We start from the raw sequence: 25,849 nt of genomic DNA on the forward strand, positions 1-25,849 counted from the left end.
CGTTGAGTAAGAGGGGAGTGATGGGTGTTTTTACTCTCGAGACCAGAGATCACAAACTTCTACCCCAGAATTCTGGTCTGGGGCACCCTGGTAATATGGGATATAAGCAGTAGATACTGTTTCAGTCATCAGGGCCAACCGGGCTAGCCGGGTGGGTAAAGTGCCTGCCTGGCAACCCAAAGGTCGCGGGTTCGAATCCTGCCTTGGGCTTGGATCAAAGTACTGCAAAAACCTTGGGAGGTGCATTATGGCCACAGAAGCCGATGCGCCAACAACTACCAAAAAAAAAAAAAAAAAAACTGTCATCAGGGGGTGAGTTGCAAGTTCTTGTGCCTGTAGTGAGCACTTGTCCAACACACGGGCTGCGTAGCCACAGTTGATAAGATCATCTTTTACCCTAGAAACCTTGGTGTGCCTGGCTTCTTCTGATCTGGAATGACTCCAAGCTCGAGAGAGTAGAGCGCATGCAGTGCTGTTCAGGTGATAAGGGGCATGCAGTGACCTGTAGTTTGTGAATTGCCCACAGCACATCGGTTTCTGGTATACCAAGGGTTCCAGACGAGGACCCACCCATCTCACTAAGACATTCAGGGAAAAAAGGATCTTTCTTTCCTGGTAATTTAGTTACTGTATTCACTGGTTCTGCTATATTCCTCTTTTGCAAACTATGGAAACCAGTGCTACAGGCCCATTCTCTTTTGTTAGTACAATTCTTTTCATCTTAGTTATATGTGGCTTGTTATCTACGAACAGCAGAAATTAATAACCTCAACTTATTCAGACTAACAACCCTTTGGCAAGTACTTGATGTGTGTGGGGGGGGGGAGAAGGAAAGAGAAAAGAAAAAATTGATTACACTTGATTATTCAAACGTGTTTAGCCTAAATAAGATTTTGAAGAATGTAATATTTTTGAATTAAGTTTATGTTTACTTAAAATACAAATTAAACAATGTCAATCACATATTTTAAATTAAACGCTAAAATATCACACTTACTAGATCATAGATATAGCTTAGCTCAGTTTACCCTCGAAGTAGGAACCGATAATAAAATTAATTTTCTAAACCTCACTATATACAAAATAGGCACATCTTTAGGCACCAAAATATACAGAAAGAACACACATACAGGTAAATTCTTACATTACCACTCACACCATCCTCTATACATAAAAAAAGCAGTTCTATACAATCATATGTACAACGCTATCAAATATAGTCACACACAAACTGAATTGCAATACCTCACCAAAAAATTCATCAACAGGAAATACCCATTACAACTAATAAAAGAAACCATCACCGAAGTCCATAATAATACCCCAAGCAAAATTAATAACCACGTGAATAACAATAAGATACACAAACCCCTTATCACCCTCCCATACCATCAACAATATGCTAGACGACTTCAACAGATTTTTAAAAACACAGATATCAAATTAATGTTTACATCTTACAACAAATTAAGTTCTAAATTCAATCCATACAAGACAACATACGAGTACGGGACACAAGATCATAATAACATTATATATTTGATTAGATGCCAATCAGATTGTCAAGCATGTTATATAGGCAGTACAACAGCAAAATTTGGGACATCAAAAATTTCTAATACGCATGCATACTACCACTTTAATAGCTTCAAATCTAATTTAGCAAATACAGAACTAACACAAGAAGTTCAATCTTATAATCATAACACACTCATCGATTCAGCAATCACAATAGTTAAACTAAATTCCAGTTATAAAATTCTTCAAAACGAAGCCCTCGAGTGGTTTAAGTGCCACACATCACTTAACATATTAAACAAAAAGATTCCCGCCAACTTCTCCCCTATTTGGAATTTAGCACATATTAAGTTTTCACGTGCACTGAAATGCATTTCGGGAACTGAACCTGTATATAACACACTCGCACGCTCTCCCCTCCCCACTATAGCTAACTGAAGACGATTTCGAAAGTCGCTTGTGTGCAGCTGTTAGCTTTTATCTCACTTCATTTAATTTATTTTAATTAGACAACCATAGAATGGAAGGTGCACTTCCCTTTCTTAGAAAAATTTTTAAAGCCCTTAACTTAGTTTTTAAATTTATAATCCCCGTAAGTTATTAGAATCTCATAACCACTATGTATGTGGTAAAACTTTCAACCAACTAAGCGGATTACTATGAGGTGAGTGCAGAAAAATTAAGCTTAAGCTATATCTACGATCTAGTCATTACATCACAGCACATAAGGACTCCTTAAAATATCATCAATATCACAATTAATAATTGCTGCAAACTGCAGCAAGTAATGCTAGAGAGGTGCTAAATGCAACTTTCACACAAGCATAAGAAATCCTAATCAAAACTACATAATGAAAAAATGAAATAAAAATATCAAAGATAACAATCAAAAGCTTGCATTTACCTAAGGAAGTATGGCCTTGTAAGAAAGAAAAATAACATAAAGTAAGAAAAACAGTGACTACTTCATCACAAAGGGCATCAACCATTTTTAAAATCCCTATTCCAAAAAACTTGCATATCTGTCATGACCCTGATGCAAAAGATATACAGATTCAACAGAAAACACATCTTAAATATGATTAACCTATTAACTGGGAAACAACTCACACTGAAAGAATGAAATGTTAGCTTTTATTTCAATCAAGGGAAACCTTCTTGACAAGCTTAATGGAAATGTAAATACAGTTGGTCCTCGTATAACACGTGTTTACATTACACGAATTCGATCATACACGATTTATAAATAGGGGAACGATATCTTATATAACACGAACCGAATTCGCTTATGCACGATTCGCCTTTGTGTTTACAAGAAATGGCATTCGAACGCGGAATTACCCCACACCGAACGCAACACGATAGGGATGAAGAAGATTCTGAAAATGTATTTATGTGTTTTATATCAGTGAAGGGGAAACACATTTCATCATAATAATGTAAAAACCAACACAATTCCAGCTATCGATATAATCGCAAATGCAATTAGATCGAGTTTACTACCAGTTTATAACAGATTCCACTAGCAGAAACGAAACTGGAAATTGTTTTTATTGTTTTATGGTAGTAACCCCCAGAAATGTGCTTTAGTAAAATGTGGGGTGTTAATAGTATCTCGGCCTTTACGGTGTTGTTTATTCAGTTGCTATACGCGCGCAGCTTTGTTCATGTTTAAGCGTGCCTCCTCGTTTTGTAATTGCGCTTTATTCCCTAAAAATTAGTAAAATACTTAAAAGGTGTGAAAAGGAAGCATCCTGGCGAAGACACTGCAGATTCAGAGAGAGAGAGAGAAAAAAAAAGCAATATCGATAAACAGAGGCGGACTGAGTCAAAAATTGTTACCCGGGGAAATTTATAGTGGCCTCATACTACGGTTTATGGCCAAAATCACACCGGCCTCCGGCCCACCGGGATTTCCCGGGTAAGGCTTATGGCCAGTCCGCCTCTGTCGATAGAGAAAAAATATGAAATTGTGAAACGCTTTGAGCGAAATGAAAGACCATGTGATATTGCACATGCTACAGACAGAAATGAGGCAATGCCGAGAATTAGAAAGAATGCGGAGAAAATAAAAACAACTTTCATAGCGGGAACAACTCAAAGTGTAATTAAAATCCATTAGATTAAGACACAAGAATTGGAAGAGATGGAACGGCTGTCTTCTGTTTGGATCGAAAATCAAACAAAAAACAAGTTTGCTTACGATAGAAGCATTAGCAATATTTTATTACGTAATAGTCGTAATAAAATACGTAAGCATTTTATTACGACTTACGTATTATAATTTATACTTACGTACTGTATTATAAAATACGTATTTTATTATGACTATTTTATTTAAATATAATAAATTTTTTACGAATAAAATACGTATTTTATTCGTAAAAAATACTTTTTAGTATTAAAAATACTAAAAATACTTTATTATGTATTACGTATTTTATAACGATTAAAATTACCTGATTATTTATTGTGTTTGGTAATGTTTTGGTTCCAAATGTGTGTTCAATCTTGGGTGGTCGGCACCTAACCCCACTTTTCCCATAGGGCCTGTTGTTTATATTGCACGATTTTGCATTGCACGAGGGTTTCTAGAAACACAACTATCGTGCTATACGAGGACAGACTGTATGCAACATAACATTTACTAACTAAAATTAAAAAGCAAGATAGAAAAATAAATACCAAATTATTTTTAAGAGTAGTGGCTGAAGCTGTTTTTCTTATATAGTGTTGGGCAAACTCTGTTTGTTACTTAGTGCACTCATCTCATGTTGTGGAGACACCTTAACCATGAGTTCCCTTGGTATTGCACTGCTCTAAACAAAATGCACTTTTCCACTGGAGAAGTATATTGTTGTTTTATTTAAAGTGTTTATTATTGCCCAGACTCAAATTTCGACTTTTTTGGAGTCTCATTGGTGACAGGTAGGTGACAAGAAGTGTGCACAAAAATAAACTTAAGTAATTTAAGTGACTGGCAAAGGCCATTATTGTAATTGGTGGCAAAAGCTGTTTTTCTTATGGAGCATTGAGCAAACTCAGTTTGCTATTTAATGCCCTGATCTCATATTATGGAGGCACCTTAACCACGAGTTGCCTTACTGTTGCACTGTTCTCAATAAAATGCACTTTGCTAGTGGAAAAGTATATTGCTGTTATATTGAAAGCATTTTTCATTAACCTGACTCAGTTTGGAGTCTCAAGGGTGAGTGGTAAGCAATGACTCTAATAACCTAATGATGAGAATTTTTTGTGTTTAGAATGTTTTTATATGTTTAGCTTACATCAGTAATAAAAATTTTGTTTCATTGGCACTAACAGGTGTAAAAAAACATTTTTAACCTTACGATGGGTGCATATGTCAAAAAAAGTGTAAAAGTGTTAACTCCTGTTTTGTGTCACCTTTTTTCACTTTCTTATTCTAAAGGTATTTTCCCTTCTTCTTCTTAGAAATTTACTCATATCCAGCCAGTTCCTAAAAAGGGCGATAAATCCCTCCAATCTGATTATCGTCCCATTGCACTTATTTCTACTCCTTCTAAAGTAATATAGAAATCAATTAACCACCAAATTTTAAACTATCTAGAAAACTTCCATCTGATCAAAGATCGCCAGTGTGGATTCCATCAGTGTCGATCTGCTGGCGATATTCTGGCTTATGTTGCCCATCTATGGACAAATTCAATATATAATATCAGTGTAGATACACCATAGTTTATCAATAAATTTAACTACATACGTAGTGTAAAGGCATTGTTTAATTTTATCTCATATTGTGGCTACCTTCACAATGAGATACCAGAATAAACAATGCTTCTCTAGTAGAGGAGGCTACTGTTGTTTATTCCCAGTGGGCACCACCACCCAGATGCGTTTCGAAGCTTGTTGGCTTACTCATCGGTGGGTGGGCAGGTACCCTGATAATGCAAATATGCCATCACAGTTGCGAAGTTAATTCCAGAATATGAGAGATGCCAAATGGTGAACAGAATGATACTGTATTTAAAGACTTATTACACAAGGCATAATATGATATGGGTTTAAATTAACTACATAATATCGGTGTAGATGCACCATAGTTTACCCATAAATTTAAATACATAAGTAGTCTAAAGGTTACACTTATATCATATTGGGTATCATATTTAGCACATGTTCAGGTTTCCTGACATTTAAATCAGTTGACATTCCAGCCAGTATAAGCTTATTTTGTACTACCATACTCAATCCTACAATTTGACCAGCTTAGTCCCATATTGGCAGCCCATCTTTGTTTGCTCAGTAACAGTCTAGCTTGCTACACCATAAGAAGGTGAAGATTAGGCATTTGACATGAAATCCAGTCAATTCTTAACAGTCATATCCATACCCTTGGAGATGTGAGGGTCCTCTTCTTAGTTAGATAGTCTCTATTATATTTCTATGTTATAAGGAAAAGTATTTGTTCCTGACTATTTTAATCACTATTGCCTATGACACCTCATCTGAGATCTTAAAGTGCTATACAGGCATACCTCGAATAACGAATAGGATGCGTTCCACGAAATTACTTCGTTAAGCGAAACTTCGTTTTCAGAGGTAAAAATACTATGGCCAGAATAGGGATACGTTCCTACGTAAAGAAAATGAAAAGCTTTTTTTTCGAACAAAGAAAAGTTTTATTAAATAAACAGTCAACTTACATACAAAGTGAAATCACATTTTAAAATATGAGTCTAAAGTTGATTACTTATGCTTTTTTCTCTTTCATTTAACAATTGCCTATATGGAGTTATTGCATTTAACACTGATCGCTTAACAATAACACTTCTTCCTAAATCAGGATCATTTTCACTAAAAAAATTTAAAATGTTTTCAATGTCATTTAAGCACCTTTTTAAATCTTTGGTTGTTAACACTTTTTCAGCAGGAACTTCTTTAACTTCGTCTTCATTATCTTTGTCTTCGTTGCTAACAAGGTTTTCTAAATCTTCCACTGAAAAACCATCATCTTCTGCATTCAATAAATTTCTAACATCCTCTTCATCGACATTTTCGAAACCTATTGATTTTCGAAACCTATTCTAATTTCTTGGATGTTATTTTCTTCTTCTAGTACAACTTCTGGCCATATTTTGTGCTAAACTCCATTTAAGCATTTCTTAGTGACTTCTTTCCAAGAACTATCAATGTTTTCAATTGCGTTTTTAATGGTGTAGTTTTTCCAAAAAGTTTTAACTGTCATTTCCTCTTTATCCTCTAGTTCAGTTAAATTACTTAATGTTCGACGCAGATAATAAGCTTTAAATGATGCTATTACTCCCTGATCCAATGGTTGAATCAGGGAAGTTGTGTTTGCTGGAAGAAACACAACTTTGACAGGAATGCATGTGTCCAACGTGTTAAGATCAGTAGGATGTCCCGGAGCATTGTCTAACAACAAAAGAGCTTTTTCTTCAAAGTTGTTTTTTTGACAATACCGTTTTACTTCAGGACAAAAACGGTTATCAAACCAATCAGTAAATAACTCCTTGGTAACCCACGCTTTTCTATTTGCTTTCCATATTACAGTAAATTCATTTTTATGTTACCTTTTAATGCCCTCGGATTTTCTGAATGGTAAACTAATAACAATTTTAATTTATAATCGCCAGAGGTATTTGATCCAAAGAGTAACGTTAAACGGTCTTTGGCTGCTTTGAACCCAGCAGCTGATTTTTCTTCAATAGAAATGAAGCTTTTTGTTGGTAGCTGTTTCCAGAACAAACTGCTTTCGTCAACACTAAACACCAAATTTGGTGTAAAATTTTCACGTTCAATTATTTCCTATGGTTTTTCTGGAAACTTATTTGCAGCTTCTCCTATTAATTTTACACTATGAATCCTGGCCCGTTTTTTTAAATTTCTCGAACCAACCATGAGAAGCCCAAAAGGTTTCCGTAATTTCTTCAGTTTGTTTAGATTTCAGGTGATTAAACTGGAATTTTTTTTTTTTTTATGTTAAATGGGGCTTGAAATTGCGGACTTCGTTATCAGAGGTAACGTTAACCGAGGTATGCCTGTAGTTTCTGATGTGCATTTTTTGACTAAATTATTTTATACTTTCTAGTTTTTTACTTTGACTGCTAGTTAGTTTAGAAGACTTCAGAGTGTTACCATGCCCAAAGTTTTTCTATTAGGAAAAAGCTTTTGATATCCGGTCTAAAGTATAATTTAATTCAGTTTTCCATAATGCCTTTAAGTAATAACCAGTGGATTAACACAGTACTGTCAATACAATAGCTGCACATTTTTAATTGAACCGACTGGCATTCACATATACCTATTATTAAGAAATATTGTTCAAGGTTTAGGCCTAAATGGTTATCAAATGAACTAATGAGACTCGTGACAGAGAAGAAAAATGCATGGGATGCATATAAATTATCAAGCGACTCAGATATAAGCCTATGGCAGATATAAGCTAGTCTGTAATCAGGTCACAAAGGAGGTTAGGCAGGCGAAGGCAGATTATGAGAAATCTTTGGCAAAGGATGCTAAGAAAAACAGCAAGGATTTCTTTGCTATATAAACTCTAAAAGAAAGGGGATGAACCTGATTGGTCCGCTTTATATCAATGGTTCGACTGTTGATGATCCTGCTCAGATAGCAAACAAACTCAGTGAGCATTTTGCATCTACATTCACAGATGAGGAGTTATTAAGGTTTCAAAATGGCAGAAGGTTATCAAATTGTAGCAGGGTGCTTAATGATATTTGTAATAACTGAGAGCAAAGTGGAAGAGAAATTGTTGAAGTTAAACATAAGAAAGGCACCTGGGGCGGATGGGATCTATCCGGTTATATTAAAGGAGGCGGCAAAGCAACTAAGCAAATCCTTAGCCATAATTATGAGAGCATCCTTGGACACAGGGGACTTTTCCATGGACTAGAGATGTGCAAATGTATCCCCAATTCACAAAGGGGGGATCGAAGGGTGACACGAGTAATTACAGACCAGTTAATTTAACTTCTGTTCCATGTAAAATAATGAAGTCACTGGTTAAAGATGCATTGCAGAATCATCTAGATAAGACTGCAGCAATAATTCAGACACAGCATGGGTTTGTTAAGGGAAAGTCTTGTCTGACAAATTTGATAGGATATTATGATGTGGTTACAAAGGAACTGGATGCAAAAAATAATTTTGATATCATATATTTGGATTTCAGGAAAGCTTTTGACACTGTTGCACATGGAAGACTATTGTACAAATTGGAGCAGAATGGTATTAAGGGTAAGTTGCTACAATGGATAAAAGGATGGTTGAGTGGGAGAAGACAGAGGGTGATAATCAATGGGTGCTGCTCTTCGTGGACTAATGTTATTAGTGGAATCCTACAGCGTTCAGTGTTGGGTCCACTGTTGTTTTGTATATTTATCAATGATATTGATGAAGGCATATCAGGCTTAGTGTCGAAGTTTCCAGGTGATACAAAGGTTGGCAGGGTTGTTAATGACAGTAATGGCAGTATGCTACTGCAACAGGATCTAGAAAATTTGGGCAGATGGGCTAAGAAGTGGCAACCGAAGTTTAACCTTGAAAAATGCAAAGTACTGCATATGGGTAGAAGTAACCCATACAGAAATGTACCAACTGTGTAATACTACACTTAAGGTGGTAGAAAAGGAAAAAAACCTGTGAGTAATTGTGCAGTCAGATATGAAGTTTTCTGAGCAATGCAGACAGGCTTCCAGGGCAGGTCATTGGGTTTTGTCAATGATATATAGGAATTTTGCTAGCAGGGAAAAGGATGTGATTGTCCCTCGGTATAAGGTAATAGTCAGGCCACGCCTTGAGTACTGCATACAGGTCTGGAGGCCTCATTTTAGGAAGGATATAGATTTGCTTGAGTGTGTACAGAGAAGGACAACAAGATTGGTAAGGGGAAATGAAGGGATCCTCTTACCAAGAGAGGCTTAAGTTCTGAAAATTGCAGTGGCTGGAGACTAGGCACCTGCGCGGTGATCTGATCGAGGTGTATAAGGCGTTGAATGGGTTGAGCACGCTGAAATCTGATGGGATTCTTCCACTTGTTCAGATTGCAAACCTAAGGGGGCATAAATTGAAATTGAGGAAAGAGAGATGTAGAATAGATGTGCGGAAATTTGCCTTTAGCCAGCAGGTGGTTAATTGCTGGAACAAACTTCCATCTGTCGTTGTGGAGGTTGATAGGTTAAATAAAGTTAAGGAGGAACTGGATAGGCATTTGGAGGGAATTTTGTAATTTTTTTTTTTTTGGCTGGTGCTGCATAAGCTCATACACTTGCTTTCTTTCATCACATGCCACTACTACTACTACTACATATAAAATAATATACAACATATTGCCTTTGTGAATAATTTTAATTCTGTTCTCAGGGGTTTTTGAATTTATAATTATGGGCAAGCATATTAATTATGCCGAATGTGCAGAATGGTTTTGAGTATGTAAAAACAAACAATAGGTGTTAATGAATTGATAATGAAATGAATTTTACAATTGAATTGAAAATATTTCATGAATTTCATTAATAAAAACACGGATATATTAAGCACTATTAAAAGGTAGAAATAAAGATAAATTTTAAGTTTTTCCTATGATACTTACTTGTTAAGGCTTTGTTTTGAAATAAATTTTTAAAACTGTAAAACTGGGGGAGCCAACAAGTCGATCGCGGCTTTAATTTTGGTCGATCACGATGAATTTTAAATATATAAATATAATAGATTATTAAAATTATTATATTAGGGTTACCCGTAATTTAATACATTAACCCGTATTTATGTCTGTAAATTACATGTGTTCTCTGGTCGATTTTCCTGTTTTGCTGGATGAAAAACCCCAGTTTCTCGGGGAGGAAAACCTTGCTGTCTATGCCTGAGATTGACTAACTCAGCCACGGAGTGAAAAAAAGCCCATTAAAGTTCCTCGTGTCATTGACGGGATTCAAACCTGGGCCTTTTTAACCCGATGTGGGGAGGACAGTGACGATACCACTGTGCTACCCGCGCAGACATATATAAAATAGATTAGTCAAAATCTAAATGTTATTATTATTATGCACCACACGACTACTCTTGTCGCCCTGCAGCCCCTAGGCTTGTCTAGTGAAAATTCGCGCAGTTATGTTGTGCAGAGCATAGTGTATATGTTGAATTCTTATTTAGCTTACTTAATATTAATAATTGGACAGTACTTACATGTTAATTTAATATCTTTTGTTTTTAAATGAATAATTAATTTTGTTTTTAAATTTTGTTTTTAAATGAATAATATGAAAAAGAGTAAAACGTATCATTTTCATCAAGAGTGGGAACTAGAATATTGTAATGATAAAAGAAACATTTGTTTGATTTACAATGCTTCTGTGGCATTGCAAATCCCAAAAAAGGAAATTTAGAAAGGCCACTCCATGGTAAATACCAATTGGATTTTCCCCCTAATAGTGACCATAGAAAAAATAAATTAAAATAACTTAAATTCAGATTATTCGCACAACAACATTTCTTCGCGACACCTAACTTACAATCTACAGCAGTAACTGTAACATCATTTAAAGTGAGTCATCTTGCAAAAAAATGTAAACCATTTTCTGATGGTTAGTTCATCGAAGACGCATCTTAAGAAATAACAGATTTTCTTTTTGAAAATTTTAAGAACAAAAGTAAAATTAAAAATGCTCTTCAAGGTCTGTCTGCAATTATCTCCAAATACTGTGATGCAACGCATAAAAAAAATGAGTAAAAATGTGAGCGAACAATTGTTTGCTCATATTGCTAATTGTGTATCCTTTTCTTGACAATTGGATGAATCTACAGAAGTCAGTGATACAGCTCAATTGCTCATTTTTGTTTGTATGGTTTTTTTATGATTCTGCCACTAGAGAACTGCTGGGTATGGTTTCGTTAAATGCCTCTAATGCAAGTCTGCTCACCACAATTGGTTGGCATTCATGGCAAGCAGGCGTGTATATTACAGCTCTTTATAGTGACATTAAACAAGTATAGATAAGAGGGTATTAAAGCAGGATTGCAACAGTTTTTTAGTAAAGTATATTTTAATATATATATTTTTTTCCCCCTGTAATAGTTTGATTTATTTTTTATATTATAAATATAATTTTTTGAAAGTTTCTTTTATTAATAATTAGTAAAGTTCATAATGGTTATTACAAGATCCACCTTGAACACTTCGTCAGAGGGTACCATGACTCATATGGAAATAGCCAATGGCAATTTCTGGGTGAGTCATGATTTTATCCTTTGCAGAACCTGTGTCATGTATTCCAAGGACGACCTAGTGGATAATCCTAGCTCACTTGGAGATTCTTTTCTTTGTCACCATTGTAAGGAGTGCACTGATCTTAAGTTACAATTTGGTACATTGCTAGAACAATTTCAGTCACTGATAAAATGGGTGCTTGCCCTCAAGAATAATATAACTGGGAGCTTGTAGCAACCTACGAAGTGATGCACTCCCAATTCAGATCCCAGAACAGAATAACCAAGTGAAAACTACTGTGGTTCAAAAGGACTTAGTTCTATTAGGAGACTCCATTGTCAAGGAAATGGGAAAATATTTTTTGTAATAAGGATAGGTGGACTAGAACCAGGGTATGTCTGCCTGGAGCAACTATTAAGGATGTCACCAACAGACTGTCAGATTTTAACGGGCAAAAGAGAATATTATTATTCATGTGGAGACTAATAACATTAAGCATACACAATCTGATGTTTCGTTAGACAAATATAGGACCATGCTGAAGAAATGTCACGAGTTAGGTCACAATGTCTATGTATCTGCAGTTCTGCTCAGGCCCGATAGGAGGATTATATGCTGAAAGCCTTGTGGATTAATTTGAGACTTGAAGGACTCTGCAAGGCTTTTGGGGGGAAATTTCTATCAGCTTGGCCCACACTTGTCGGTAGAAGGAATCTGTTTTGTAGAGACAGGATACATTTAAACAAAGGTGATGCAAAAGTTTTTGCCAGTATTATTGAGGATACCTTATAGGTTCAGGTTTATCTGATAGTATTGATCAAATTAACTCTTGCACATATCTCAAGAGTATTTGTTTGTTACCACAATAGAACATAGCAGCAAGATGTTCTGAGGGCAGAAACCTTTCAAATGAGCAGGTAGCAAATGCCAGGGAAGTAGTTTAAATAACTTTAAGGGAGTGTGTCAGGGTAATTAACTAAACAAGAACACTAAGTCTTGATTGTTTATACAGTAATGTCAGAAGTGTCGTCAATAAAATAAGTGAATCCAACTGCTGGTTAGGACAAGTAACGCTGACATAATAGGGCTTACAGAAACATGGTGCCACCCAGAGATAAGGGATGACGAGTTTCAGTACGGTATGTATAATGTATTTAGGAAGGACATGGAAGACAGAAGGGGCGGTGGGGTAATGCTTCTTATCAAAAGTAACCTTCAGACGTTTTGCATGCTAGTATAGAAACTGTATGGTGTGAGATAGTTGGAAGCAAAGGTATAATGAGAGTGGAAGTAATATATAGGCCAGGTGATTGTGAAGATTATGATGAGAGCCTCTACATGCAAATGGAATGGGGAAGTAAGTGTGAATGTCTTGTTGGTGATTTCAATTTGCCTCTAGTTGATTGGAGCAAATGGGAAGGAAACTCCACATGGGGGACAAAATTTTAAATCACCTAAATGATTGTTATTTGTATCAACATGCCAGGGGAAGTACTGGAGAAAAGAATACTCTAGACCTCATTGTCACCCATGAACCAGATGACATAATAGGGCTGACAGTAGAGGAACCAGTAGCAGGAAGTGATCACGGAGTTCTACGGTGGACGATGAAGAGAAAGAGAGGTTGCAGTAGTTAAAGGCAAAGATAATTTCAGGAAACGAAATTACATTGCCTTAAGGTGCTACATGGTCTTTATTAACTGGTTAACTATCTCACAGAGAGTGAATACAATTGAATTATGTTATTCCTTTAAAACATTAATCATAGAAGCCTTGAATGCTTATATACCATTAAAAAAATACTCCACGAGGAGGATTCCAAGTTGGATGAATAACGAAGTTGCCAATTACTCAATTACTCAATCAGAAAAAGACGGCATGGAAAAGTTAGAGCAATAAAAAATACTGAAGCCTATAACAGCTACAGATTGATCCATAATAATGCCACTGAAAGAGTTAGGCTGGCAAAGGTAGATTATAAGAAATCGCTGGCAAAGAGAGCAAAGGTGGGGGATAAGGAATTCTTCACATATATAAATGCAAAGAAGAGAAGGACAAACCAGATTGGACCCTTATGTAATGGATGTGGGATTGTATTAGATACCCGAGCTGAAGTTGCAGATCGATATTTACAGAAGAAAAACCCTTCATGTCAATGAGAAATTATGGGAGTGAAGTTGAAAAAAAGGTAATTAATGATGTTGAAATTTCACACGTTTATTTAATGAAAAAACTTTCAAGCCTACAGGCCAGTAATGTTCCCGGGGTTGATGGCATTTACCCTTTAATCTTAATGAGGTTGCAAGTGAGTGCATTGAACCATTGAGGCTGATTATGAGAGCATTACTAGACTCGGGAATGATTCCATTGGATTGGAAAAGTGCCAATGTATCTCCAATACATAAGTGCGGTTCTAAGAGTGAAGTGGGAATTACCAGCTGGTTAGTCTAACTTCAGTAGTACGAAAAATCATGGAGACTATGATCAAGGGTGGAATTCAGGATCACTTAGATAGAAATGGAATTCTGAAGGATACTCAGCATGGTTTTTTAAAGGGAAAAATCATGTTTAACTAATCTGGTTACCTATTTCGACAGGGTCACTCAAGAGCTGGACTCGGGGAATAATTTCGACTTTGTTTATTTGGATTTCAGCAAAGCATTTGACTCAATCCCACATGAGTGGTTACTTTATAAGCTGGAACAGGTTGGAATCACAGGAAAATCCTTAGATGGATAGCAGGATGGCTTCAAGGAAGAAGGCAGAAGGTTGTGATAAATGGTTATTCCTCAGATTGGGTTGATGTAAGAAGTGGGGTTTCTCAAGGAAAAGTATTAGGACCACTTGTTTTTGATTTTCATAAATGATATCAATGAAAGGATAGAGGGTGTGATGTCTAAATTTGCAGATAATGTAAAGATTGGTAGATTAATTAATGATTGCCACCAAGCAGAGCTTCTTCAGAATAACCTGGATAGACTTCAGAGATGGTTAGAAAAATGGCAGCTATGCTTTAATCCAGCAAAGTGTAAAGTATTTGCACCTGGGGAACAGTTATCCCAAAATAACTTATACACTTGGCGGAGTTGAACTAAAGCCGGTAGTGGAGAAAAGGGACTTGGGTATTGTGATACAGTCAGATATGAAGTTCTCAGAGCATTGTAGACTGGTTGCAAGGAGGGCCCATGGTGTCCTATCGATGATTTATCGAACAATCGCTAGTAGAGATAAGGACGTCATAATCCCATTATATAAGGCCACACTTGGAATACTGTGTTCAAGTATTGAGACCGCACCTAAAGAAAGACATTGTTCTTCTTGAAAGGGTTCATAGATGGGTAACTTGCCTGGTGAGATCGTCAAAAGGGCATCCACATGAGGCAAGACTTTGAATATGTGGGTTGCAGAGCTTGGAAGCTAGGCACCTTAGAGGAGACATGATTGAGGCGTTTAAGGCTCTGTGAAACCTATGCAAAATGAATCAAGGTCAAGGGGCCATAATTTCAAGTTATGGGGGGAGTTGTTTAGACTGGATTGCAAGAAGTTTTATTTTAGCCAGTGAGTTATAAATTACTGGAATAAGTTACCTACATGGGTGGTAGAGGCTGACAGTCTGGGAAACTTCAAAGGTCAGCTGGATAAACCTAAGGGAGGAGGGAAATGCATAGGTTGTCCATTTCCTTTTCTCTTATTAATTTTTATTATTATTTTTAAAAATTTTCTTCTTATTATTATTAATTTGTTTTTATTCTTATTATTTTATTTTATTTTATTTATTTATTTAATTATTTATTTATTTGGCTGGTGCAGCATAAGCCATAGGCTTCCTTGCACCATGTGGCCATTACTAATACTAAAAGAAAGAACTAGATGTTTTGATATATTTAACACATTCAAAAATTTTATTGAAAAAATTAAATTATTTAAGCTTGTATCAGTAACAACAGATGGAGCTAAAGCAATGACAGGGCACCTTAAAGGATTCATTTCATTGTGCCAAAAGCATGGCGAATTCCCACTGTATCATCCACGAAGTGTTAGCTAGAAAAAGATTAAATTACTAAAAGTGTTATGGGCATAACTTTCAAAATTGCGAAATCCATCATAGGACAATCTCTTCAAAGAGATTTTTCAAAAATGCACCTTGATGAAAATAGTAATAGAGGAATGTGATGCAAGCGCATGAGCTTATGTAGCATCAGCCAAAAAGGGGAAAAAAAATATATATATCAAACAACCATTCCCTCTAAAAGTTTGTCCAGTTCCTCCTTGAATTTATTTAAGCTATCAACTTCCACGACAGATGGAAATTTATCCCAGCAATTAACCACCCGCTGGCTAAAGGCAAATTTCCGCACATCTATTCTACAACTGTCTTTCCTCAATTTGAATTTATGCCCCCTCAGGTCATAATTTGAGCAAGTGGAAGAATCCCATAAGAATTCAGCATGCTGAATCCATTGAAGACCTTATACACCTCAATCAGATCACCTTGCAGTTGCCTAGTCTCCAGCTGCTGTAATTTGCAGAACTTATGCCTCTCTTCGTAAGAGGACCCCTTTGTTCCCTTCCTCAACCTTGTTGCCCTTCTCTGTACATGCTCAAGCATATCTACATACATCCTTCTTAAAATGAGGTCTCCAGACCTGTATGCAGTATTCATGGTGTGGCCTGACCATTGCCTTATACAAAGGGATAATCACATCCTTTTTCCTGCTTTTTTTTTTTTAGTTGTTGGAGCATCGGCTTCTGTGGTCATAATGCACTTCCCAAAGTTTTTTCACTACTCTGATCCAAGCCTGAGGTGGGATTTGAGCCCCTGACCTTTGGGTTGCCGGGCAGGCACTTTACCCACCTGGCGAGTCTGGTTGGCCTTTTCCTTGCTAGCAAAATTCCTGTATAAAATTGACAAAATCCCATGACCTGCTCTGGCAGCCTGTCTGCATCACTCAGAAAACTTCATATTTGACTTCACAATTATCCCAAGAGCTTTTTCATTTTCTACAACCTTAAGTGTAGTACCTCAAAGTGGGTACGTCCCTCTGGGGTTACTTCTGCCCATATGCAGTACTTTGCATTTGTCAATTTTCAACTTCAGTTGCAATAGCACACTGCCATTACTATCATTAACAACCCTGTCAACCTTTGTATCATTTGCAAACTTTGACACTAAGCCTGATGTACCTTCATCAATATCATTGATATTGATGAAGGTATATCAGGTTCGGTGTTGGGTCAACAATAGTTGACCCAACACCGAACCCTGGGGGACTCCACTAATAACATTAGTCCACGAAGAGCAGCGTCCATCGATTACCACTCTGTCTTCTTCCACTCAACCACCCTTTAATCCATTGTAGCAACATACCCATAATACCATTCTGCTGCAGTTTGTTCAGTAGTCTTCCATGCCAACAGTGTCAAAAGCTTTCCTGAAATCGAAGTATATGATATCAAAATTATTTTTTGCATCCAGTTCCTCTGTAACCACATCATAGTATCCAATCAAATTTGTCAGAGAAGACTTTCCCTTAACAAACCCATGCTGTGTCCGAATTATTGCTGCAGTCTTTTCTAGATGATCCTGTAATGCTTTTTTTTAAGCAATGACTCCATTATTTTATCCGGAACAGAAGTTGAACTAACTGGTCTGTAATTACTCATGTCACCTTTCGATCCTCCTTTGCAAATTGGGGATACATTTGCACATCTCTAGTACATGGGAACTTCCCGAGTCCAAGGATGCTCTCATAATTATTGCCAAGGGTTTCTTAGTTCCTTTGCTGCCTCCTGTAATATAACTGGATAGATCCCATCCACCCCAGATGCCTTTCTTATGTTTATCTTCAATAATTTCTCTTCCACTTTACTCTCAGTTATTACAAAATCATTAAGCACCTTGTTGCAGTTTGATAAACTTCTGGCATTTTCCTTCTCTAATAACTCCTCATGTGTGAATATAGATGCATTAGCAAGGGTACATGATGCAAGAAAGCAAGCTTATAAAGCATCAGCCAAAAAAAAAAAAAAAAAACACAGACCCTTCTCATTTCACCCATCCACTCACTCCAAATGTTTGTCAAGTTCTGCCTTGAATCTGTTTAAGCTATCAACTTCTACGACAGATGGAAACTTGTTTCCAGCAATCAGCCACTCGCTGGCTAAAGGCAAACTTCTGCACATCTATCCTACAACTATCTTTCCTCAATTCGAATTTATGCCCTCTCAGGTGATTATTCTGAAGAAGAGGAAGAATCCCATTAGCATTGAGCATGCTCAAACAATTCAAGGCTTTATACACCTCAATCAGATCACTTCGTAGGTGCCTAGTCCTTCTCTGTACTCGTTCCAACAGCTCTACATCCTTCTTAAAATTAGTCCTCCAGACCTGTATACAGTACTCAAGGTGTGGCCTGACCATTGCCTTATACAAGGGGATAATCACTTCCTTATCCCTGCTAGAAAAATTCCTGTCTATCATTGATAAGACATCATAACCTACTCTTGTAGACCATCTGCACTGCTCAGAATACTTCATATCTGCCTGCGCAATTACTTCCAGATCCTTTTCACTCTCTACCTCTGTCAGTGTAATACGACACAGTTGATACCTTACTCTGGGTTTACAGGCGCCTCCGTAGCCAGGTGGGAAGGAGCAGCACACGCTTCTTGATTAGACCGGGGTTCGAGCCCATCACCACCAAATACGGAGGATGCGGAAAGGTCGGGGAATGACCACCGCATATCCCGAAGCAATATGGTCTTAGTTGCTAATGCTCCTAAAAACCAAACAACAACAACTCTGGGTTTACTGCTTCTCATATGCAGTACTTTACATTTGTGAAAGTTAAACTTCAGTTGCCACCTCTCAGTCCATCTGCTCAACTTTTCTAGATCCTGTTGCAGCAGCGTACTGTCATTAGTGTCATTAATAACCTGCTGACCTTTGTATCGTCTGCAAACTTGGACATTAAGCCTGATATACCATCATCAATATCATTTATAAATACAGAAAACAACAATGGACCCACACTGAACCTTGAGGCACTCCACTAATAACGTTTGTCCACGAAGAGCAGTGTCCATTGATTACCACTCTCTGTCTTCTCCCACTCAACCATCACTTTATACATAGCAGCAATTTGCCTCCAATGCCACACTGCTCCAATTTGTGCAGCAATCTTCCATATCAAAAGCTACCTATCAAAAGTTACATATCAAAAGCTAGGATCCAAATATATGATATCAAAATTATTCTTTGCCTCCAGTTTCTTTTTGACTACATCTTAGAATCGAATCAAATTGGTCAGACAAGACTTCCCCTTAACAATCCCATGCTGTGTCCAAGCTATAACTAAAGTCTTGTCTAGATGATCCTGCAATGCTTCTTGAACCAGTGCCTCCATTAATTTCCATGGAACAGAAATTAAACAAAAAGGTCTGTAAATACTTGTCCCCCCCCCCCCCTTGATCCTCCTTTGTGGATTGGGGTCACATTTGCACATCTCCAGTCCATGGGTACCTCCACTGAGTCCATCGAAGCTCTCATAATTATGGCTAAGGGTTTGCTTACTTCCTTTGCTGCCTCCTTTAATATAACCGGATAGATTTCATCCACACCAGGTGCCTTTCTTATGTTTATCTTCAACAATTTCTCTTCCACTTTACTATCAGTTATTACAAGATTATCTGCTTACTGCCAGAGTTTAATACACCTCTGGCATTCCCCTCCCTGAATAACTCCTCATGTCTGAATGTAGATGCAAAATATTCATTTTGTTCGTTAGCTACATGAGCAGGATCATCAACAGTTGAACTATCGATATCAAGTAGACCAATCTGATTCATCCCCTTCCTTTTTTATATAAGTAAATTAGTTTATGTAAGTAAATTAGTCCTTGCTGTTTTTCTTAGCACCTTTGCCAAAGATTTCCCGTAATCTGTCTTCGCTTGCCTAATCTCCTTTGTGACTTGATTACAGACTAGCTTATATCTGTCATAAGCTTCTGTGTTGCCTGACAATTTATGTGCATCCCATGCATTTTTCTGCTCTGCGATGAGTCTTAGTATTAGTTCATTTGACAACCATTTAGGCCTAAACCTTGAACAATATTTCTTAATCGCTATTAAAAGTCTAGTAGTTTCCACAATTAATTCTTTGAATGCTTTCCATTTATAATATGCTGTTGATAACATGATTAGTTGGTGATGTACAGAATTTAAAAACTGTCTGACATCACTATAGTCACCTTTACTTAAGCAAAAACCCTTCCATTTAACTCTGATGATAATTATATCTTTAAGTAAATTCTACATCAGTACACTGTGATCCCTGCCACCAATGGTTCCATTATCTGCAAATTCTTAATACATGAATAATCACCGCTGATATCCAGATCAAGAGTATTACCCTCTCTGGTTGCCTCTCAAACATGCTGCTGTAGAAAACAATCAACCAATAAATTCACAAAAGCATTGCTAGTGTGTGCATATTGACACACTATCCGGTCAATATCTGGGAAGTTAAAATCCCCCATTATAAGACATTCTGATTTACTAGCCTACTCTATTTCTCTGTACAACTGTTCATTGTACTCATTAGGCCTATAACACATTCTAACTCTTATTTTTCATTTCCCAGTGCTTATGTCACACCAAACTGACTCAACATTGCACTGTCCATCTATGTCAATTGGATGCACTTCCTTAGATTTTTTTTTTTTCTTAATTAACAGCATAACCCCTCCTCCCTTCTTATCCTGTTCTATCTTTTCTGTACACATTTTACTCCCCAAATTCCAATTCTGCGCTGCTTATGTCTGTGTGACACCACGTTTCTGATATCCCAACAATATCCACCTTTGGTGTCTTGACCAGCACTTCAAAGTCATCTAATTTGAAGTGCTGGTTCTAGTTTATTCATCAAAATGAATCAGATATGATATTACACGCAGATGTGAGGTGGTTAGTAAGTTTCTGTAGAGATTTCGAAATTTGCTGAATGAAATTAAAATATTTGTTGATGAAGGGGGAGATGATTATCAGGAGCTACAAGATACAGAGTGGTTGTGTGAACTGTTTTTTTTTTGCAGATTTTACCAGTAAATTAAGTTATCTGAATTTGGAATTACAAGGAAAAAATAAAAATATGGGGGGGCATGAATCGTAGTATTTCTGCATATAAATATAAATTTTTGGCAATGGCTAAGAATCTAAAAGGAAAAAAATTCGATCATTTTGCAAATATGGAAGATCATTTGCAAAAAATCCTGTTTTTGAATTTAATAGTGAGAAATAGTAATTTAAAATTTAATAGTCTGATATTGAGAAAGTTGTGGATGATTCTGAAACCAGATTCAGTAATTTTAAAACAATTGAAGAGATTGTTCAATATATTTCTTATCCATTTATTGTCGACTTAGATATAAAAAAAATTGTAGAAAAAACTGCTGAGATATTTTCGCATGGAGAAAATATTACTTGAAAATGAAATTATTACATTGCGAAATGATATCTTCCTAAAAGCCAGGTCATCAGAAAAAGACTTTTGGAAATGTTTGCCGAGAAAAGTACCCATGGCAGAGAATCAAAATGCATGGGATATATATATAAATTATCATGGGATATATATATATATATATAAACTATAGTAGATATACACTAGTCTGCAGCCAAGTCACAAAGGAGATTAGGCAAGCTAAGGCTGATTACGAGATGTGTTTGGAAAAAGTTGTGAAGAAAAACAAGAAAGACTTCTTTACTTATTAAAACACTAGAAGGAAGGGACGAATCACATTGATCCACTTGATATTGATCATTTAACTGTTGATTATCGCGCTCAGGTTTCTGACAAACTAAATAGGTATTTTGCCTCTACAATTCACACATGATGAGTTCTGTAAAAACTGTAACTGTAAAAGAATGCAGTGAACTTTTAAAATTCCTGTTTTCGTTCCACATATCTGTGTGAATCGGCCTTTTCGTATTTGAAACAAACAAAGACAAAGAATCGTTCTACTCTTATGGATTTACATACAGAAGATTCTTTACAGTTGTCCTTATCACAGTATATTCTCGATTTTGAAAGCTTGGCAGATGACATTAAGACAAACTTCACATAAATTAAAAATTTAAATATGTAGGTTAGTGCAAATGCATCATTTTAACATAGCTATCTACCAAAGTAGTTAAATTACTCGTTGTGAAGGCAGTCACAATATGAGATATAACCAATTTAATTAATTAATTTAATACTTTGGTAGATAGCTATGTTAAAATGATGCATTTGCACTAACCTACATATTAGTCATTCTACCTCATAGCACGAGGCCTTTGCCTTAATTACTTTATAGTATGAATTTAAAATAAGAATTCTGAATTGTATTTAATTTTAAAATTTATAAATAATATTTTTCAATATGTGTTGATTAACTTTTTTAACCATGTGCATTGCAATTCTTGAGATGGTAGATCGCAACACATTTTGAAGAAAAAAAGTAGATTGCATCACAAATTAAGTTGGTGGTCACCCTGATATATCCCATAATTCAAAATCAAGGCCCTACTTTCCTACTTTATGTGGTTAATTTTTGTTATAATTAACATGGTTATTGCAGTTATTAAAATGTAATTCTTATAGATCATAAATATTTCCCTTGGTTTCTGTATACGTGGTCCACTGTTTTCCCATAAGACACTGCTTGCAGAATTTATGGAGAATTTGAGGGAAATAGTGATCATTTAGCTATTTGAAATGGGGATATATGATCAAATTATAAGATATTTGAAAATTCATAGCAAATGATATTAATGCAAAGAAACACAGCTATTAAACATGTGTTGAACATTTATGTTAAGTATGTGTATTGAGAAACAGTTACAAGAGAACTATGCAACTACCACAGTACATGTCCCTCAGTAAATCAAGGTGACATTTTGAAGCTCAAATGAGTGACTATCAGGTCTGGAGAGCAGAAGGCTGCAAATGGCACAAAACCTATTGCAGCTGCTTCCATGCCAGTTGTAGCCTTCTGCTCTCCAGAACTGATGTTACTCAGTTGAATTTTGAAACTGCCTTGATGTTAAATATCTATATTGTGGTTGGTTTTTTCAGTTCTTGTGCAACCATTTCAATAAACTTACTGAACATTTGCATGTGATTTAATAGTTTTTTGTATTATTATTATTTACTATAATTTCCATTAATATTAAGAGTTTATTGTAGTTTAATTTTGACCTTCAGATAAGTGTGTTGATATCTGTTCTAGCTGATTTCAGTACTTTTTCATTTAAAGATAACTATTCTAAATAATTAAATAATGAGTAATTATAAGAAATCATTAAATAAATATTTATTTATAAATTATTAAATATATAATATTACAAAACTATATAATATTATATTATACACCGATGAGCCAAAACATTATGACCAGTGAGTTGTTATGCAAATCGAAGCAACTGCAGGTGAACATGCGCCGGTTGGGACATGGTACTGAGCTCCGTTAATCAGTGTTACTCTTGTTCTTGAGATGGGAAAGGCAGTGGACTTAGGCGAGTTTGACAAAGGCCAAATTGTAATGGCAAGACGACTGGGTCAGAGCATATCCGAAACGGCAGGTCTGGTGGGGTGCTCGCGGTCAGCTGTGGTTAGACCTACCGAAAGTGATCTGAGGAAAGATAACCCACGAACCACCAGCAAGGTGGACGACCATGCCTCATCGATGCTCAAGGTGAGCGAAGGCTCTCGCAGATGGTATATATGACAACAGAAGGGTGACTGTGGCGCAACTTGCCAGTAAATGGAATGCTGGTGACGCGAGTAATGTGTCACAACACACTGTACATCGAACAATGCTGAAAATGGGGCCGCAGGCCGCTCTGAGTGCTCATGCTAACCACGGTTCACTAGCGACAGTGCCAAGAACGGGCACGCGAGCATTGAAACTGGACCTTGAGTGATTGGAAGAAGGCCGTCTGGTCTAACGAATCATGTTTCCTGTTGCACCATGTGGATGGCTGGGTACGTATGCATCATTTACCTGAGGAAATGATGGCACCTGGATGCACCGTGGGATGAAAACAAGCTGGTGGTGGCAGTGTCATGCTTTGGGCGACGTTCTGCTGGGATTCCCTAGGTCCGGTCATCCATGTGCCGGGCACTCTGAGGTCTACCAGCTACCTCAACATCATTGCTGACCAGGTACACACTTTCATGGCAGCGGTCTTTTCCTCTGGTGTTGCCGTCTTTCAGCAGGATAATGCCACATCACCTGGATTGTTCGAGACTGGTTCGCGGAACATGAGGAAGACTTCCAGGTATTGCCTTGGCCTCCAAATTCCCTAGACATCAATCCCATCGAACATACATGGTTTGTGTTAGAACAGCAACTCCAATCTGTGGCATCTCAACCGTGGTCCTTACAGGAGTTAAAGGATCCGCTGGTTACGTGTTGGTACCAGATACCACAAGACACATTTAGAAATTTTGTAGCATCCATGCCTTGCCAGGTATGAGCTGTTTTGGCTGCATGTGGAGGACCAACATACATCATGTTTGGTAGGTGGTCATAATGTTTTGGCTCATCAGTGTATAATAATTATATTGGATAATAATTATATTATATAATGATAAATAAATATTTAATGATAAGAAATAATTAAATAAATAATTATAAGAAATTATGTTATTAATTTGTATAAAATTGTATTAATATATCATTGATTTTCTTAGCTGATTGATGACTTGATTAATGCGAACATAATTTCCTGCACCAAGGTGAGTATAAAAAGTTTTCTTTAAAATTATGCTGGCCAATCTTTGGCATAATTTTTATGTAAGTTTATGATGCATATTCTCAAGTTGAAAGTAGCTATAATTTCTGTTTTCTGCTTTTGAACCCTTTTTATCCCCTGTTGTGACGGGAATAAAGATTCTTTTTTTTTGTATTTCTCTCAGTAGCATACACGCTGACTTTTCCAATTTTATTCTTTCTCCCATATTCCAGTCACAACATATATTTTTTATGAGGAACTAGAAGTTGCTATATATTAATATCTTAATGGGATGACTCCAACTTATTTTATTTTTTATATGGGCATAAATGTACAAATTTCCACACACTTATCAATGGCTAGTAGGCATTCTGTTTTTTAAATAGGTTTGCAGAAATATATCTTAATCCTCCACTGCCCAATGAAAAAATTTTATTGGCAGTTCAAAACCTCATCACATACTGAAAGCAGCAGATTACTGTCTGTGTTCACTGAAGCAATACTTTCAGTGAATAAATTGTTTTTGCAGTTGCTATATATAAGTGTTAATGATTAGACTAATTTAAAAAATCTGTTCCAAAATAGCATCATTGATAAAAGAGAAATGTTTGAGAATAGATGAATATTATTTTGTTTAGTATCATATATTTTTCTAACACTGAAAATAAAATAACAGCCAACAATATTAATACATCTGTAACCTAATATTGGGTGCAAGACAAGAATTTGTACAAGTTTTACAGATAAAACAGCAAGTTATAAAATTGTATAAAAGCTGCTGCTAGTGCTAGGCGCAAAGAACCTTGGGGTTCTGTGGTAAGAAAAGCCATTTGAGTCAAGGGTATAGTTTGAAAATTATAAGCATTTCTGAATGTAATTTCCAGCTGAATGCAGATATATATATATATAAATACAAAGAGGTTAACAGAAAATTGTATTGGGCTCTTACATGTAACTGTTGTAAGCTGATTTGTAATGGTAAAAAAGGTAAAGTGCAGCCATTATCAACCCACTGCAGGATGGAAGCCTCCTCAACAATTCATGCTGAGGGAAATGGACCATAATCTGCCACGCTGGTCCAGTGCGGGTTGGCAGATCGACCGTATTCAGCAGTCAGGGGCTTGAACCCCGGTCTACTTGAAGAGCGTGTGCTACTGCACTCCCACTCCTGACCACTCGGCTGCGGAGGCACGGTACCACAGAATAAATAAATAAATCTTTATTTCCGTCATGGCAAGTTGCCAGGGGTTAAGGAATAGTTAATTTGGCATATCACAATAAGAATGGTGATAATCATGTAACATCAAAAAGAATAATCAATTTTGTGCACTT

The 25,849-nt window shown here is 36.5% G+C and overlaps 1 protein-coding gene across 1 annotated transcript in view; it reads left to right on the top strand.

Moving 5' to 3' along the window:
• LOC150074985 (very-long-chain 3-oxoacyl-CoA reductase-like) overlaps nt 1–25,849 on the top strand; it is a 229,000-nt gene that overhangs the window by 77,364 nt on the left and 125,787 nt on the right. Inside the window, exon 6 of the mRNA XM_090389237.1 lies at nt 24,477–24,521. Within this exon, the coding sequence (XP_090245363.1) occupies nt 24,477–24,521 (45 nt within the window). The remainder of the gene's footprint in view (nt 1–24,476; nt 24,522–25,849) is intronic.

Source organism: Mastigoproctus giganteus, chromosome 14, assembly GCF_048544385.1.
Source record: "Mastigoproctus giganteus isolate SK-2022 chromosome 14, ASM4854438v1, whole genome shotgun sequence".
NCBI classification, from domain to species: Eukaryota; Metazoa; Arthropoda; class Arachnida; order Uropygi; family Thelyphonidae; genus Mastigoproctus; species Mastigoproctus giganteus.